Consider the following 18,436-nt stretch of genomic DNA (forward strand, 5'->3'; position numbering starts at 1 on the left):
GTAAAGTTTGCATCTGCACATAAAGATAGACGCAGCAAAAGTCAGTCTTGTTAGTATTTCAAGAATGCAGAATATTAACAGCAGTGAACAGCTGGTGATATTTGCAAGTGAAGCAATGTAATAAGCACCTGAACATTGGGTTGTTGATTTCGCGGTTCATGATCATGGCTTCGAACATGGGCCCTTCCCGAACCACAAACTCTATCATTCGATGTATCAAAGCGAGCAAATTCCTACAACAACAACACAGTTAAAGAAAAATTGATTCAGACCTAACACTATATAAAACTACACTCCACCTAAGATACTACAACTGTGCAGGAGATTATTTTGCTGTATTGTTAAGAAATCTGTATAAAAGGTAAGGCAACATGGAACATATTATAGCTGTGCATCACAGACACGGGCATTCTAAAAATCAAACCATGCCTAGCAGTGGTGGAGTAAGAATTTAAGAGACCTCCTTCCTAAATTTCCATGGCTTAGCCTACAACCATGTCTTGCTTAGCAGAAACCTGACACACAAATATGGGCACCTGAACACCAAAGTACAATTAGCTATCAAAAACTAAGCCCTCGTCTACATTGTCTAGAAGTAAGACTGAAGTGTTAGCTGAAGTTCCACAGGGGAACAAGTGGCTGAATATTTTACTCAAAATAAAACACACACACTTCTGAATGTTCAATAGAATCTGAATTCAGCTTTCAAACTATTCAAGTATGAAAGGAAAAGCAAGTAGCCTTCTTGATGCAAAACCAGGCAATATATTTATTAAATTTAGATCATCTCTTTTTGGTCAAGACTTGACTACTGGCATAGAACAAAACTGTCCACTCTTTTGTGTCATACCATCCCATGTTCCCTCCCTCAGCCACACAACAGAACTAAATCACAATTAAAAAAATATAAAAATCTGTATCTCTTCATTCAGCACTACATCCTGAGACAGGCAAGAAGTGGATGTGAAGTGCACATTTTTCAATGCAGTCACTTCTAAGCATGCTAACAGGAGACAGTCAGAAAAGCTTTATCAAAAATAGTGATAACCAGTTTCCACCACTTTGGGCTTTTATGGAAACAGAGTCCTGAGGTTTTAAAATAGATTGCCTACATATAGCAAAAGCTTCACAGCACGTGTCCTTTGAATGTGATGCAAGCCAAAAAAAATACAGATTTTTGCATTTTTAAATTTATTTTCTTAGATGCAACAAATGAATATTGGGTTTTTACATGTAATTCATTAGATTTCCATATAGCACTTTTTTAATGACTAAAATTCCATAAATGCTACATTGTAAAGTTGAAGAATTTTCTACCACTTCTTAGCAATGAGGTGACTATTTTCTACCATAAGCATTCCAAGTTCTCCCAAAGATATAATGTACTAGATAAAAAAAAATCAACTTAAAAAATAGTAATAATAGAATAGTAATAGAGTCCCACCCTGGCCATCTGCAAGTGCTCTTTTAAGCCATCTAGCACTGAATCTATATTTGCCTCAAATATTACACAAATAAAATCAAACAGTTACCAGTTCAATTTTCCTGTCTGTTTTTTATAATCCCAGAAACACTGCAAAGAGGACATAGTTTCAACAATTCTGTAGCCATTTTATTTACAGCAGCATTCTGAAAGTCTAAACAGCCAGACTCTTCTTGTTATATGAACTGTATTTGAAAGCGTCAGCAAGAAAGAAATCTACAATAGCTTTCAAGCCTCGGAGCTATTACAGCATTCATTTATTTTAAGGCAAATCCAGTGTGATCACTTCTGGCTTCCTGCAAATCATCATTGGTTTTCATCTAATTTTTCTTCCATCAAGTAAAATCAAGTTGTGTAAGAGCAGCTTATGTTTGAACAAGAACATCTGCTTCATGAGACCTCCGACGTATGAAAATAGATTCAGCTCATCCCATATCTGAAAGAGGTTGTTACAGGCATTTTGGCATGTAAGATGTGACTACTTGGAAGTGAATTTTTCAGAAAAAATAACTGATTATACATACTCAAGGTTTGCTGTTTACTAAGGAGAAAGAGATGTTAAGAATAGTATTGAAAATTTTTAATTAAAGGAGAATAATTAAACGTATTATCCCACTGAAGTCAGTCAAAATTTTTGCATGATTGGATGCACTGAGTAATAAATTATCTTAGCAATTGTCATTGGCAACTTCCAAAATCATCAGGAAAAGAATTATTAGAAGTATTTTCAAATACAATTCATTTAACATGAGTTCTTATCATACAGGCTTTTAAAATGCTACAGTAAATAAAATGGACATGGAAAAATAAAATTTTTTCTCTGACAGCTACTCTGTGAGCACTGTACAGTTTTACAAGTACTTGTTCTACTACTCAATATGTTTCTCATATCAAGACTCCTCCTGGTTGGTCACCCCAATTATTCAAGTTTCTACCCAACAAAAATTGTACCGCTCTAAAATTCCATCAAAAATACAGTACATTGGAGCATGTACTGACAAGTTTGGTAATGCACTATAACCAGCTTCACAAATCTCCTTCTGCCCCCTCCCCCCACGCGAAAAAAAGAAAAAAGGGACTTTGTGACAATTAAGACAGTGTAGTAAAAAACCGATAGTGCATTATTTTATAACGTCATTTAGCTTAAGTTGGCCAACAAAAAAAGGTTTTTCAGTTATAATAAAACCACATTTATTGGAGCCGATCGTACCAATGTCTGGTCAAAAACTGTATACTTTCCCAATCCATCCCATGATGTTTTCCTGGTCCCCCGCTGCCGCAGACAGTTCAGCTGGTGTTGCTCACCAAGGCCAATGTCAAAGAGAATTTGGTAATCTTTTGGGCTTCTTTACTTTTAAAACAGTGTTGTGTTCCTATGTTCGGGAAAAGGCTTTAGCTTAACTGAGCAAGAGTATACCTAGACTAGCTTGAAGGTAGGAACAGTGATGGGGACCAAAATGGAAAAATATCATTGTAATAATACAAAAAGTATCTTTTTCAGTGACAAAAATTATTAAGTGCTACATTTAAAAAATTAGCAGAAATCAAAAGTGATTTTCAACTGAACTGATTATAAAATGTACAAGCCAAAAAAAAAAAAAAGGGGGAAAAAAAAAGAAAGTTAGAAAAAAAAAAAGGAAAAGAAAAAAGAAAAAAACCCACAGCTGCATCCCTATATGCAGAGGCTTATGTCAGGACTTATGCTGCATCTGTAAGACAGTGTTTCACCCTAGTGTTCACTCACAAAATTACCCTGCATCTATCTCTAGTGCTCAAATGAAATGCCAAAGATAATTACTTAAGGCTACCCTCACTTTAAAAAAGCAGTTAATAAGACAAGAATAGTTAAACTGTAAACCACACACATTACTTTTAAGTGTTATAAAATAACCATTGCTCAGTCAAGCCATTACCTTTTCCACAACATCACCATTTTTCTTTAAAATTCCGAAGGGGAAATTTTCTATATTTAGATCAGTAATAATAAAGAAAAACATGTACCTTTCTGTTGGGATAACCACTTTGACTATGGCTTGCGACAGAGTCTGTATATGAAGTCACATCAGATAATAAACATAGAATATGTGAGTATTGTTAACAAGTAACAAGCAAAAATATACATATGCAATGAAAATACTACACATCTATCACAAACTTTGCAGGCAATCACTGCTGTGAAGTTATAGCTAAGCAATTACACAAAATTCAAATGGTTGTGTCAGTGAACCATGAAGGTTCACTAATTGCAAAGTATCAGAACATTCCTGTCAGAATGTACATTGAGGCACTGAATAGGAACTATGCTGAATATATAAGAAAGGAGTTCTTACGTTTATCAAAAGATTCTAAACTATTTGACTTGGATCACATTGGTATTACTTTATTCCCAAGTCTTACAAAAAACAGCCCTGACATTTAAGTGTCATTCAAAGAATCAATAAATTCTTACAAATGTAAATCAAGTTGGTTTGTGATTTCAAGATACTTACCCTTTTACCAGGTAATATTCCACAAAAAGAAAAGTTTGAAAACTGACTCCATAAGTAGCATAAAATACTTACTCAATGTCCAGATTAATTACCTTCTACACAAAATACATCAACTCTTCTAGGGTAAAAATAATGCTACCCAAATTAAAATGCAGGATTTTCTATAAGGAAAACAATTTAGATACTGCAATTTGGCAGCCAAGAAAAGGGGGGGACGTAGGAGAAAAAAATCCAGGGAGCCTGGAGGGGGAAAATCATAGCCAGATTTTAAGCAGCACTAAATTAAACAAGAGCCAATATATTGTACCCTAACACAGACATGAAACAGAGCTTCAGGAATTAAGTAGGTTCCCTTGGGCTACAGCAGGGAGCCAGAGAATTTGCAGACTAAGGGCTGCCAAAGTCAGCCTGAACAATGCAAATCTATGAAGCCATTGAAATACTATCACAGATGTAGTACTTAACAATGACATACGGCCCAGGGTACTGTAAGTTACCTTCTCAAAATCTTCCTTGTTTTTTGGTGGTGGCAACATTGGAGCATTAGGATTCTTCAACCTCTCCCTAGGCTGGGCATTGAAAGGCAGTCCTGACGGGGGCGGCGGCAGGGTGTGCTCCATCATGGAAGGCGGAATGTAGATTGGATGCGGTGGTATAGGTACAGCTTTGCCCCAGCCCAGCTTCATTTCAAAAGACATAATCATCTTGCCTGAAAAAGTGAAAGAAAAAAACCTCCATTACCATGATGTTATAAACTGGTTCTGCATCACTTGGGATTTCTCCTTGTTCAGTGCAACATTTAGGTTTGCCTGCCACCGTTTTAACTTTTGCTTACATTGCTGATTACGGTTATTACATCTATCAGACTACAACATAGGCAAATGAAGGCCTATTACACAAAATGTTTTATTAGTCTTCCCCCAAATGTCTGTCGTCAGGACACAACAGTACACAATTACTATTGTTTGACAACATTCAGTTGCCAGTAGAATAGTCAAGGGTAAACTCATTGCCAGCCTGGTATCTACTGGAGTTACAGAATACATCTCACTTGTCTGATAAAACAACATGAAAATGTCCTAAGTCTGCAAAGAACTGAGAAATCTGTTTACCATTTAAATTCTTCAATGCTCTTTCAGCATCTCTTCTGTTCATAAAGGCAACAAAGCCACAATTTCTTTCTCTTGCTCTTTCTTCATCAGTTCTCGGCCACATAATTTTAACACTCGCTAATGGTCCAAAGCGGCCAAATTCTTGACATAACATCTCTTCATTCATCTACATGAAAAAGAGGTAAAAATTAACATTTTGCCACTGTATTTCTGTGACAGTTGTTCACATTACTGTCCAAATGTCAAAATTTTCATTTTTTTAGTTTCTTGACATAACACCACTTCGTTGATAGCCCCCCAATGCAATCTACTGCAGAAACAAGAATCTAAAAAACTGCACACTCAAATGTTTGAGACATGATCCACCTTGCTTAGGGATATCAATGGAAAAAGAATTTTAACTGAGCTAGAGATTGGTAGTCTAAACCTTAACTTTTCAGCATTATGTTCAGAGCACTTATTCCAATGAATATTGCAAAAAAATATTGTCTGGGCCCAACCATGCCAACACTGCACTCCTTGGCTCCAAACTTACCTGAGGATTGATGTTTCCCAGATACAAATTTGTTGTGCTTGGATCTCCAACATCATGTGACCCTGGTGCATAATCATCCAGTACTAAAATTAAGGAAAAAACCAGACAAAAAAAAGAAGTCATAATCCCTGCTATGCATTTAAATTACAACATTAAATTGAATAAGAAAAGAATCTGTATTACCACCAGATGATCTGTTTCTTCTTGAAGGAGCATCCACTGAATACAGAGAAGAAAAATATGCACAATTTAGTCTACAAATCTTGTAGCCCAGACTAGCATAAAAAATAACATCTACTTACTTGAACGCCGCTGCCCATCTGAATCAGACTGGGGTGGTTCAAAACGACTCAATCTACCTTTTGTTTTGTGCCTTTCATCACGCTCCTCTTGGATTCTAAGAAGCAAGTTTAAAGTGAGCAACAAATTAAAACCATTCTGAAGTTTTTATTCTAAAATTTTGAAGTGACAATTATGAGAATTTTTAATATGAAACAATGAGTTTGTTAGAACTTCCAAATTGCCAAATGTCTGAACTTCTGCTTCATCAACTGGAATATATCTACCAGAATTATTCCAGCTGCATGCTTCCCCATTCATATTGACAGGGTATTTCATTCTCAAACAAAATTGGAAATAAGAACTGTGCTCTGAAAAAGTGACTTCAATTCCACATCCAACTGGCAGAGATCCGCAGACCACTCAGGTGACTTTTCAAGATGCACACAACTCCTCAGTGTCTACTTATCCTTCCTGCTTTTCTAAGCCTTTCTCAGAGGCACACCCACATGTGTGGTTTATTTCCAGAATAAACTGGATTTCATCTCAGTTTCTAACTCTAAGGACAGCACTCAACTATTTGGTTCCCTGCAGTCTGGCCTTAAATCTTGATATGAAGATACTGAATCCCAGGAACAAAAGGCTGTCTCTTCAACTCCTTTACACCAACTAAGGAACATGCAGCAGTGAGGCTCAGACACTCCTCACAAAGGCCACATATGGGTTTAGAATGTTGTACCTACTGCTTTCTAAAGCATAGACATTCGTTTTCCACCACTACCATCAGGATAAATATATGGCATCCAGCCGCACTCAATACATGTGCTGCTCTTTGTTAAATTACAACACATATGGAAGTGAAACAATCTGCTTTTTCAAGCATTATCCACCTCGCTTTTAATACTATGCAAGTTGAAGTCTCTAGACTTGAATTACAACTCTTATTTCTGCGTTATACAAAAGCTCGACCTCCTCCTACAAATTCCTCTGGATATAGTTTAGAAACACTGATAAAACTCACTCTTTTCAAGAGTGACAGACATTTCATGCTGTCACCAATCTCTCTGCTACACACCTGTACTGGGTTTGCTGGGCAGGTTTTGGTAGTGGGGAGCTACAGGGGTGGCCTCTGTGAGAAGCTGCCAGAAGCTTCCCCCATGGCTGATGAAGCCAACAGCAGCCAGCTCCAAGATGGACCCAACAACGGCCAAGCCCATCAGCAATGGCAGTAATTAAGCCTAATTAAGTTACTTTAAGATAACTAGCTATACCATTTCACAAGCATTTGAGGGAGAAAAAAATAAAAACCTTCCTTGGGGAACAACTTAGCAAGAATGATCTTAAATAATGTCTGTAAAACAAGGCAAAAACCTTAGATTTTGTCTACAGTAAAAACTAGCAAACTTACTGCTTTAATTCTTCTTTAAAAAGTTCCAAATTACTCTTTTTCTTTTCCTTCTCTCCTTTCTTCAAAGGCTAAAATTAAAGATATATAAAATAACATTTCAGAAGACAAAATGAACAGAATTTAAAATCATGTAACAAAACTTTAGAAAATTTCCATGCATATTTTACCCACAGCTTTCAAACCAAGTAACTACAGGAGGAAAAAATGAAAAAAAAAAAACCAACAAAACAACAACCAGACTTAAAACATTCAGACTGAGCACTATCAAACACAAAGCTAGAAAATAAAAAATTCAGAATAGTTGAAAAAAAAAATTGTTACTTCTCATTCTCACAATGCAGCACATGTGATCAAACACTCTCTCTACTACATACACATTTAGAATAACTGTGAGGTATTTTGTCACTTTGTTCCATTTGGAAACTAGGATGCTGACTACACCCCTAGCAAGCCATCATGCTCTAATTAATTTGATAGATGTGTGTGCATATATATGTAAATTATTTTACATATATATTTTCAATTATTTTATCCACAAACATTCTACTTGAAAAGAATTTCCTTCTCTTGCTTCTCTTTGGATGTAAATACAGTCTGAAAAAACAGTTACTTTAAATAGTTCAAGATCCTCATGAAAAACACTCTTGAACGAAGAATATGGATACTGCAATACTACTTTTTTTTAAACAATAATATATGTTCCTTAACTAACTCATGTGAAATATTATCTTCAACAACATTGTTTTTATATAATCAAATTTAAATGAAAACGTTTCCAATAGGCAGACATACAAAATACTTGTGTTACACACTACAGCTTTGGAAAAACTGGACTTCCTACTCACCCCAGGCAAAGTTGTTTGTTTGTTTTTGTTTTTGGGGAGGGTCTGCCAAATAAATAAAATCATTTTTACCTCATTATCTTCAATCACCATTGGACAGGGCAAGTGAGTAAACTGATTGCATTACTTCACGAGTATTTATGAAAAATTTGAAAAGCAGTAATAGTCTTACAGTACAAACACTTGCATATGACAGAACAGAGCTCAGAAAAATTAAAAAATGGTACAATTCATTTCTGCATATGTAGAGCTTTACATACAAAGAAAATCAAAACTGCCATCCAGTAGTACCCCACTGGTCTAACACTGACATTTGTTTAAAGCTGGAGGGAGGTTATGGTGGAACTGCCCACAATTATCACATTACATTCAGTTCCCACCCTAACAGGCAGCATCTTACATGTTTCACTTAAGTGTTAAAACTGTAGTAAGCTCTATTAAAAGACTTTTAAGACATCCAAGACATTCATTACACATACACAGTAGTAACAGTAATTATATGCAATTATCACTTGACTTGAAGACTGCTGGTTCATATTTCTAATATTTTTATTACTTTTTATTACAAACTTGGTTAAAAAAAACCAAAACCAAACCAAAATAAAGAAAAAAAAAAAAACCTCCATCAAATCATGCAGAAGACAAAATAAATTAAATAAAACAAGGTGCTCAGCTTCTGAACTGTGCAAGTTCTGGAACTCAAAGAGGGACTTCTAAAGGAACTTGTTAAACTTCACCACCCCCCCAAAAAAAAACCAAACCAAACCAAACAAACAAATTCAAAGAACCCTACCAAGAAAAACTTGGATCAACACAAAGGTCAATTTATTTTTTTTTGTTTCAAGTTAAAAAAGAAAATCAAAAACAGATAGTAGCACTAGAAATTGAGAATTGCTTCTAAAACCAGAAATTCTCAGGTCTAAAGAAGCTATTACTTTGCAACAAGCACTAAATCCATATCCATGAGAAGTTTGTCCACCTTAGCAGGAACACAATAAAAGGGCAGTGCAGCAGCAGCTGTATTGTGCCACATACAGGGCTCCTGGGCCTCTGCATTTCATCACCTTCATATCTGCTACAGGTTTAGGCAAATCCAAATGTCCACCTTATCTCAGATGTGACACGTGCAGATAAAACTCCTCTGCAAGAACTCATTGCCTTTTTCTAAGCACTTCTAAATACATCAGGATGGAGTTAAGTAAGATTCAAGTGAGAAACTTACAGGCTTCTTGGTTTCTATCATTAGGAGGGATGGAGGTTTCTCATTAGATGGCTGACTTGGTTGATTTTTTTGATCTGAGAATCGTGATGAAGGTTTATAGATTTTGCCCCGTTTTTCATCTGTTTCATGCTCCTCTGAAATTAAAGACAAGTTGAAAGCAAATTACATTAACTCATGCTGCACAACACTGTTCATTGGAAAGAATGCTGTTCTTTAGCCCTGGTCATTCAATTCATTATTTCATTTTTAAAAAGCTGACAATACAAATTTTATGTAATTTAACATCTTTTGAGATGAAGAAAAAGAACATGGATTAGGTAGTCTAAACCAAAGCATGTTTTCTTCCTATGGTTAAAGCACAAATCACACCACTGCTTACTTCAATCAAAGCATAAAGTAAATTTTAGCATCAAGTTTTCTTTTCTGCTTCTAATGTAACATATTAATTTTAAAATGCAGTTTAAAGCCAATCTTCTTCTTTACTCAAAGCCAAATGAACCCACCACCTCCAAAAAAAGATTAGTTATACCTTTAGATGCATTTACGATTCCTCCTCTTACAAATGTTTTCACTTTATTACCATCACTTCCTTCAAAGGCAGCAAGGAATTCTTCATAAATTTCTGCAGCAGCCTTCTCATCCTCCTACATAGCAAATGTTCATCTATTTACTATCATCACAGAACAACTTTCACTAGACAGTTACTCTTAAATTAGCTATGTGACATTCATTTTTATTTTCTAGAGTTCAAGCTACAAACAGCATCAAAGGAGTTTCAATTTTAGATAATTCGCATTTCTGAGAAATGTGGGTAGAACACAGCACATAAAACACAAAGCCAGTGAGGCTGTGTGCTCCAATATGTTCCTTTCCAGGAGTTTACATGGCAATTTAACATTCAAAAGATGCCAAACAGAAAAGCTCATATCGAAGGCTTATGAGCCTGAAGCTTTGTTGACCTCAGCATGAGAGAACAGCGCCCATTCCATCTCAGCCTTTACGATCAACCCACGTGGCTGAAGGAGATCAAGAACAGGATCACCTTACTGTATTTCCAAGAGAACAAGTTAAATCAATGGCTTAAGCTGAGCTCTATGGCTTAGCACTACCATGATCTTTAGGCCAGTATTTCCAACAACCCAGCGGGAGGTAAGCCACTGCAACACAGTACGGGTTGTGTGTACAAACCCCAAAATTTTCAAAACTTCCACCTTACCAACTACCAGATACTTACTTCCTAAAATTTGGTCATTCCTGAGTAATCTAAAATGCAGTACCAAATGTTAAGGTTTGTCTGGGTTCCCAATACAGTCATTAGACAAAGAAAATGTTTTACAGAACTAACAAGGACATGTACTGAAACAAGTTCAAAAATGGTAGGTAGTCTTTGCAATAACTGAAATCCAATGATAGAGAGCAAAGGAAGAACAGAAAATTACCTAAGGTGATGGCTGTCCCCATCCTGAGCAATACACCAATGGATTATTGTAATCCCCTATTTCAGTAAGCCAGAAAACTTGGTTTTTCACAGAGAAGGAAAGAGTAAGCCTCTCTGTATCATAATGCCATGGATGCAAAAAATACATTATACAAGTAAAATACAATTCACTTTCACTCTTGGAGAGCTACAATTACCAAAATTAAGATATCTGGTTGCAATCTAAAAGCAAATTTATTTCAGCTCTGCATACAAAGTAAAATTTTCATTGTGTATGTATACTGTTACCTTCTTTTTTAATTCTTCTTGCTCTTTCTTGCTCAGAGTCCGTTTGGCAGCACTCATTTTGCCAATACTGAATGCTTTAAGTTTACTTTCCATTAGAGGCTGCAAAGGAAGTAAGAAAACACACATCAAACTGTTTACAAAACAATTAAAATAATGTTACTTTTGACCTTAGTCCAGACCAGTAACTCAAATAAAACAAAGAAAAGCCTTCCTGTACTTATCTGTGAAATTTTCATTATCTAATACAACAAAAAAAAAAAAAAAAAACCAAAAAAAAAACAAAAAAAAAAAAACCACCAAAAAAAACTTTAAATCTGTGTGGCTTTTTTTAAACAAATTATCCTGGGTTTAATGAGAAAGCTTTTAATATACCATTCAAACACAGCTGAAATCTGAAGGACACTTGCTATAAGAGCCTGGACATTTATCATTGTGCAGTGCTGCAGTTTCTAAACCTTCAGAAATACATGCTTTGAACTACAGTTCTTCCCCTTTCCCTCAAAAAAGCTTTTCTGACTATTTTGGCAAGAATAATGTTTGTGCAAGGGTGGACAGGTAATGGAACAATCATATGGATGCTAAATTTCTGTTGTACTTCAAGGTAAAAATTAATAGCTTTTCTGGAAGAACAAAACACATTCTAGAGGTTTTCAGCTATAAAAAATCCTCACATAAAAACTTCACATTCAGCCCCTAGACTGTCTAATTTCTTTCCAAAACCCTGATGAAGGAAGTAGTCCACATAACAGTAATTTCTGGAGTATGGAAATGGAATTCTTAAGGCTCTATTCTGGTAGTAAACAGGCAGCAAAGCATCAAGAGAAGAAAGACAAGATGGAGAGCATGTTCCAAAGACATGGGCAATGGGAAGTTAAATGAGAGAAAAGATACTTCTGTAGAAACTCCTGCCTTAACACAGTAATTTATGAAGAATCAGCACAACAACAAAGCCCCAGAAGCTATGAGTCTTGTTTTCAAAATATTTGTGGTGCTCTTACACAGAGCACACAGTGATGCTTAAAACTATGATTTTTGTAATGACAGTTCTTAAAAATCAGCTCAATAAAACATCAAGATAAATAAGGTGAACAACTTAAATGTCGTATTATGAAAAATATTCTGATACCAACTGGGAAGGGTTTCCTCTAGCAATAATTTTCTTTGTAAAGAGTTTTATTTCTAGTATCAGCTTTCTATTAAAAAAAATCATAAAAAAGCACCATGAAAAACAAACTGTTTGAAATATCTTCAATTTATAATCCTTGCTTAGCATCACAAATGCCCTTAGATCTGTGCCAAGCACAGGACCAAGTAGTTCGTGCTTCCTTGAAATTGTTCCCTCTTCATCACTGAAAGCAAAGGTATCAGTGACAAATTATGCAGTGGTGTCTGTGAAGTTATCTGGTTTATGACACCATGTTTGTCAATGTGAGCTGCTGTGACAGGCTTATCAGGAGCTTTTAATTCATCTGTGTGTTTTTAAATTTAATAAAATCCCATCTCCCAGTTGTCTGAAAAACAGCTTCTATTTCAGTATGACAAACAATATACAACCTTGGTAAAACATAAGCACACAGCTATGGCACAGCAATGCAGGCAGAACAAATACCACACTCCTACCCAAGGCTTATCCTGTCATCAGAAAATAATCTCTCACAGTAATGTCACAGGATACCTGCAGATCAGCCACAAGAATATTTGTTCCAGTGACATAAAGGAAGCAGCTACAAGATAGAGTTCTGGCACTAAGATCTGCTCAGTTTAGAAAGGGTCTCAGGGAAAAAAAAAAAAAAACACCTGCCAACTGACAGGAACAATATAAAGTTAAGACTGAACTGATTTATGCCTGCTAGTTAGATTCCAGTGGGCAATTATAACATTATCATTAACCAAACGCAGCTTCACAGAATTCCTAAAAACATAACTATACAAAACTTGAAGGTCTTCCTCCTTCAAAAAATGCAACATACAATGCAACATGAAAAGGGTAAAGCAAATGATAGGAGCAAAGAGAAAATTGCAGCTGAGAAAGCAAACTTCTGTTTAACCAGAACACTGCACTGACTGTAAGGTGGCACAAAGCACTAAAGTTCCAGTTCCATCAGTACAAAATACTCAGAAGAAATTTAAGAGTAATTGCCCAAATTGTAGCAAGTGAAAGAAATCAATAAAACAAGCTACTTCTCTATGAAAAGTTTCTGCTACCACAACCCGACTAATGCTCTTACAAGCAATTTAACAGCTGGTAATTGACTTTTGCATGTACAAAATCAAATTGAAATCTTGAAAAAAATCCAAAACAGAGGATGAATTGTCTGGTATTAACTCTCAGTTTGGCTCTTGCTGCCTGTTTTCATTTTAGCTCAGAAACAGGTACGTCTTCATGCAACATACCAACCACACAACCAGGCAAAGGCCTTGTCACTGAGGGGATAAGGGGCAGGGGGACAGCAGGACAGGTTACTCCTCTTACCTTTTCCTTTATCATATTCTATTAGAAAGAAAAATAAATAATGGAATTAGGGCCACACTGTCTCAGGTTTGAGAAGCCAACTGTATGTGAAAAGGCACTTCAATATCCCATGATTCCTAGGATTGATCCCCTCACATCTTCAAGCATTCCTCAGTATGAGACAAACTCACACAAAGTCCTTGCAGCTTCTTTCTGTTCCAGGACCTATTATGGATGCAGTACCATGCAGCACAGCTTCCTACACTGGTGCTTGTTTTGAAAGTTTCAAGGAGTATTTTTAAATATGAAATCAATGGTTCATTTGCAAACACCTACAGGTTACATACCCAGTGCACCAGACTCTGCCTGTAGCAAGCAGTTTTCTTTAAAAACAGGCCTATTTTGAGTTTGTGGGTTTGGCTGGAATTTTTTTGTTTTTTTTGGTTAAGTGTTTTGCACTTACATGTGAATCAGCAGATCCAGTGGTATGTACTGCATCTGGCCCTCTGACCTGAGGAGAGAATGAGGAGGAGGTGAGGCACACAACAAGAAACAAGACAACCAACATCTAGGGTTTTTTTCCCAGTTCTTGGAATGTGAATTTTCATTTCAATTTCAACATCCAAATACACAAGAACAAAGATACCTATAATGTATTTTAATGATATATCTGACCTAGGTCACTTCAGGAACAATGTCAACATAAGTCAAATAAGGTAAAATCAATTTTAAAAAAAATAGTCTTCAACAGAAATTAGAAATAAGTGCACAAAGGTAGAGTGGAACACACAGATACAGCTCTTCCAAGGGAGAAACAAAAGGCTTCTATGAATATCTTTGGTGGTTTTTTTAAGAAAGATAAATGGGGCAGGGGAAAATGGGGAAAAAAATAATGTCTTACTCTCAAAGACCTCCCAAATCCCCTTCCTTGCAGCACTCTACAAGACTCACAAGCACATCTTTGCACAGAAGCTAATAACAAGCTCAGTTCACATGCAGCAATAGCAGTTCATTATAATACACATGGAAGCAAATATCTCAAACATCTTTTACTAATGCCACTTCCTGCAAAGTTCTCCTCCTGTGTACTTGGTTCTGGATTTTTTTGTTATCCCCAACTCCCTGTGGCATTCAGATAAGTACTCTGTTATGCACAGGTCTCCATACTGCACAAATGTAGCCTAAGGAAAGTTGTCTTCCCCTCAAAACTTTATGAATGTGTAGCCCAAGATCACACAGACAAAAGATGTACACTGTGCAAAAGAATTCCAGGGCATGGAAACAGCATTCTTCCTGCTGCCAGCTGCCACCCTGCGGCAGCCAACACAGCAGCTGCAATTCCAGCCTTCCAACAAACAACTGGAGACCTGCAGTTAAAAAAATCAGCCTCAAAGGTGCAGTGATACAGTGCTGTCTGCCTCGGCGTACTGACACAGATCAAGCACTGCTCCAGGAAAGGAGCTTGTCTGGCAGCAGCAGAAGGGAATGGCCACTTCCTGATTCTCCACATCTTTCATTTATGGAAGTTTTAGATTGCGACACCCCCCAATAGGGGTGATGCTGAAGCTGCTTATAGGGAGGACAAAAACAAAGCATTACACAGAGTAACACACAGTGGGAAAGCTCAGTACAGTGACAGATTCTCCTGAGGAAGAACATAAAAAAAAGCAAGACACTAAATGTGCTTCTCCAGCAGCAAGCAGATGATACTGCTCAGAAAGGCTGCAGTGCATGGTAGCACACAGATTCTGTGGGAGTCCAGTGGCACTCCCCAACCCACCAACAGGGACCATGGCACTGTGGAGCTGCTCTGAACATTAGCTGAGCAGCAGAATTTCTACTAAGGTGCACTCAGGAAACTTCTAAAAGCAATTTTAGCTTTCAGACCAACTGTACCCCACAATAACTAGCAGCTTTGGAGAGCCACCTTATCTTCCTCCTTCAACAACTCTTATTTTTAAGGTCTTCTCTTTCCTATGTATAAATTCAGTTCTACCTTTGATACTGCTCCTGACCAATCAAGCAACTGTTCTGACAAAGCACAAGATGAAAAGGTTCTTGACAAAATTACACATTGCTATCTCCCAGTTTCTAAATAGCAGTTATTTTAAAAAAACACAAATTCTCACAACACTGCACTTTGCATCCATCTGTACTGCCTTGACAAATGGGGCCATTTTGTTTCCTTAAGAATCAGACCAGCTGCACTGACTCAGCGGAATTGGTATCTTTCTAACAGAGGGAAACATTTTAGAAGATGTTGCCCACCTGTGTTGAAATCTAGAGCAGGATTATTTTTTCTGTTCTCAAAATGTCAAGTAGCTCAACTGAACTTAACTGCAGAAAGAAAGACACACAAAGCTCTGCCCTACACATGATGAGATGTGAGGACAGCTCCCTCATGTTCAAAATGCTGACAGAAAAAAATGCAGTGAATCCAACTTACAGTCACTGCCAGCATAGACAATTGACAAATGCCTTCTTACCCCCAAGTCATTGCATCTCTGCATGAAAACTATTTTTTTTTCCTCAACCAGACTATTTTACAGCTGGATCACTTCTTCCATCACTTTCACGCTGCACATTTCTCAAAGCATGTGCCAGCACAGCTGAAGAGCCATTTCAGCAGCCTGCATTGCTCCTGCAGTAAAATACAGCCCTGTCAAACCCCAGTCCTGGAGGTCAGATCACCTAAAGCTTCACTGCTGAGTCCAGCCAACTTCACTCAACTTCCAAGAGAAAAACCAAAAACTTCAAAGGACTGTACAAATGAGATTTATTACAAAATTCCATGAAAATGCCAAAGCAGAGTCGTCTCTGAGATTCTGATCTTTACATTTTCTTCCAGCTTCATGGAAGCTTCCAAGGAAAACAGAGAAGAGAACAGCTCTTTGAAATCTTCCTTCCTGCCCACAGTTCACATGGCCACAAATCCAGCTCTTCATGGTTTCTCCAGACTTAAAAATCTCTCAGTAAAACTGGCATGACTGTGTTACTTCACAAGTATTTAAAATACGCTGTATACAATAAATATTTTTTTAATTAATACTGATGTCATTTAGTGAAACAAAGAGCAACAAAAGCACAAAAGTTGCCAACAACCCAGGAGACAATTTGTAGTCCTCTAAATGCTGAATGGTATTTTTACAACTGTAATTGCTACAACTTAAAACATAAATAAAAGCCCTGTCCTTGAGAGAACCAATAGCTTCAGGGTGAAATGTTTAAAAGAAACTCTGATGAAAGCCACTCCTGCCCTGTTTCAACACCTTCCACTGATCCTGCCCCCATACTGGTCACACTGAACTACAGCACTGTTCCTGGTCTAGCCGATCACTCACTAAAGGGATGGGGACGTTCAGCCAAACCATTTCCCAACTCACAGCAGCAGCCTGCTGCCCAAATCATGCCAAATCAACCAAAGAGGACAATGTTTGGTAGAGAAGAAGTAGCTAAGGCTAGGCCTCCTTGTGTCAGCACTGACAGCAAGGAAAAACAAATGGAAACGCATCATAAATTAAGATGCCAAAATTCAGCTAAAGGAAGTTTCCAGGTTGCCTTTTATTTTTTATTCTTCCTTTCTCTCTAAAAAGTCAGTGCTTGAAAAGACCGGCAAATTATTTTACAGCTAACATATTTAGTCTTTACAGTTACTGGAACAATGCAGATTAAAATTAGTCCCTATCTGAGTAATCTAACTTGCAGACACAATTAGCAAATGGACAGTGGCCTTCTCCAGAAGTATTTGTACAGAATGGTATTCCACAAGAACCTTCAACTCAGATAACAGGTACAGCTTTTGGGATGAAAAAGGGAAAAGTACAGCTTGGTCCAAGTGGAGTATTTCTTCTGCATATGGTACTCAATTTGAACAGCAGTCTATGTAACAGCAGTGGCCATGCCAGACAGTCACTGTTCTCAGAAGATGCAACAACAAAATCGAAGAGTCACTGAGCAGCTAACATTTCATTACATAAAGATAATAACTGAACATCTGTATCTGTCATTTTAGAATCAAGCCCTACACCAATGTCCTGTGCAGTCTTTGGCAATGTCTATTTTCTATTCTTTAATTATCCTTCTTTGCTACTTTGATTTCTGGAAATCTCAAACACAAATCTTGCTATTCTAATCTCAAAGTGCCAAAGGAATAGTTAATGCCTTTGCAACACATTTCACATGGGAGACTCTAAAAGTTACTTAGCAGCTGCCAGGATCACACAAAGCAGCTGCCACTGCAGCAATGCAGGCACTGGGGGCTCCTGCACCACGTCTAGCAACGCTTTCCAATCAGTGAATCAAACAAATAATGCCTGGCTGAATATATATATATATATATACACATACATATAATGAAAATAACTGGGTCAAATTCAGTACTTGGACAACAGGACTGAAGAACAAACACCAACCATTCTGAAGGGGAGAAATTATTTTATTTCAGGCACTAGGTCACAGTTCCTCACAGAGCACAGAAAATAAAAGGTCACTGTGTCTTTCCAGCAGGTATGTAGACGCCAGCAAAGGCACTGAATTGGAACTGCCACTGAAACATATCCTATGAGTCTGTGAGATACATAAATATTGTATTTGCAAAACAAATGTAACTTGTAAAAGAAGCCTACAACTTGACTTTTAATTACATAAGTAAATGAATCCTAAAATTATTTAAAATAATCAAAATATCTGATAAAACAATTACATCATAAAATCTAGCAAAATGGTTATTTGCTCAATTGTTAAACCATAAACATTTTCATATAGGCTCCAATAAAAATGCACATTATAATCCCTGTGTGAATAAACTAATTATAACAAAAATAATATTACTAATTTCAATACCATTTCTTTCTGCAGATATCTGAAAAGTATCTCAATGTATATCACA

The 18,436-nt window shown here is 36.9% G+C and overlaps 1 protein-coding gene across 4 annotated transcripts in view; it reads right to left on the reverse strand.

Annotated features, from left to right (window-relative positions):
* Nucleotides 1-18,436, reverse strand: part of U2SURP (U2 snRNP associated SURP domain containing) — a 42,847-nt gene that overhangs the window by 22,355 nt on the left and 2,056 nt on the right. Inside the window, exons 2-14 of one of the 4 annotated variants that reach the window (XM_068200851.1) lie at nt 14,012-14,059; nt 11,097-11,195; nt 9,900-10,014; nt 9,371-9,504; nt 8,152-8,193; nt 7,307-7,374; nt 5,922-6,016; nt 5,803-5,838; nt 5,620-5,702; nt 5,085-5,250; nt 4,470-4,681; nt 3,485-3,528; nt 129-233 (exon numbers count right to left, since the gene is read on the reverse strand). In XM_068200851.1, the coding sequence (XP_068056952.1) occupies nt 129-233; nt 3,485-3,528; nt 4,470-4,681; nt 5,085-5,250; nt 5,620-5,702; nt 5,803-5,838; nt 5,922-6,016; nt 7,307-7,374; nt 8,152-8,193; nt 9,371-9,504; nt 9,900-10,014; nt 11,097-11,195; nt 14,012-14,059 (1,247 nt within the window). Of the gene's footprint in view, nt 1-128; nt 234-3,484; nt 3,529-4,469; nt 4,682-5,084; nt 5,251-5,619; nt 5,703-5,802; nt 5,839-5,921; nt 6,017-7,306; nt 7,375-8,151; nt 8,194-9,370; nt 9,505-9,899; nt 10,015-11,096; nt 11,196-14,011; nt 14,060-18,436 lie in introns of those variants that run through there. The other 3 variants (XM_068200853.1, XM_068200852.1, XM_068200854.1) reach the window with 3 other exon arrangements.

The sequence above is a fragment of the Anomalospiza imberbis genome, chromosome 10 (genome assembly GCF_031753505.1).
Source record: "Anomalospiza imberbis isolate Cuckoo-Finch-1a 21T00152 chromosome 10, ASM3175350v1, whole genome shotgun sequence".
Taxonomy (NCBI): Eukaryota; Metazoa; Chordata; class Aves; order Passeriformes; family Viduidae; genus Anomalospiza; species Anomalospiza imberbis.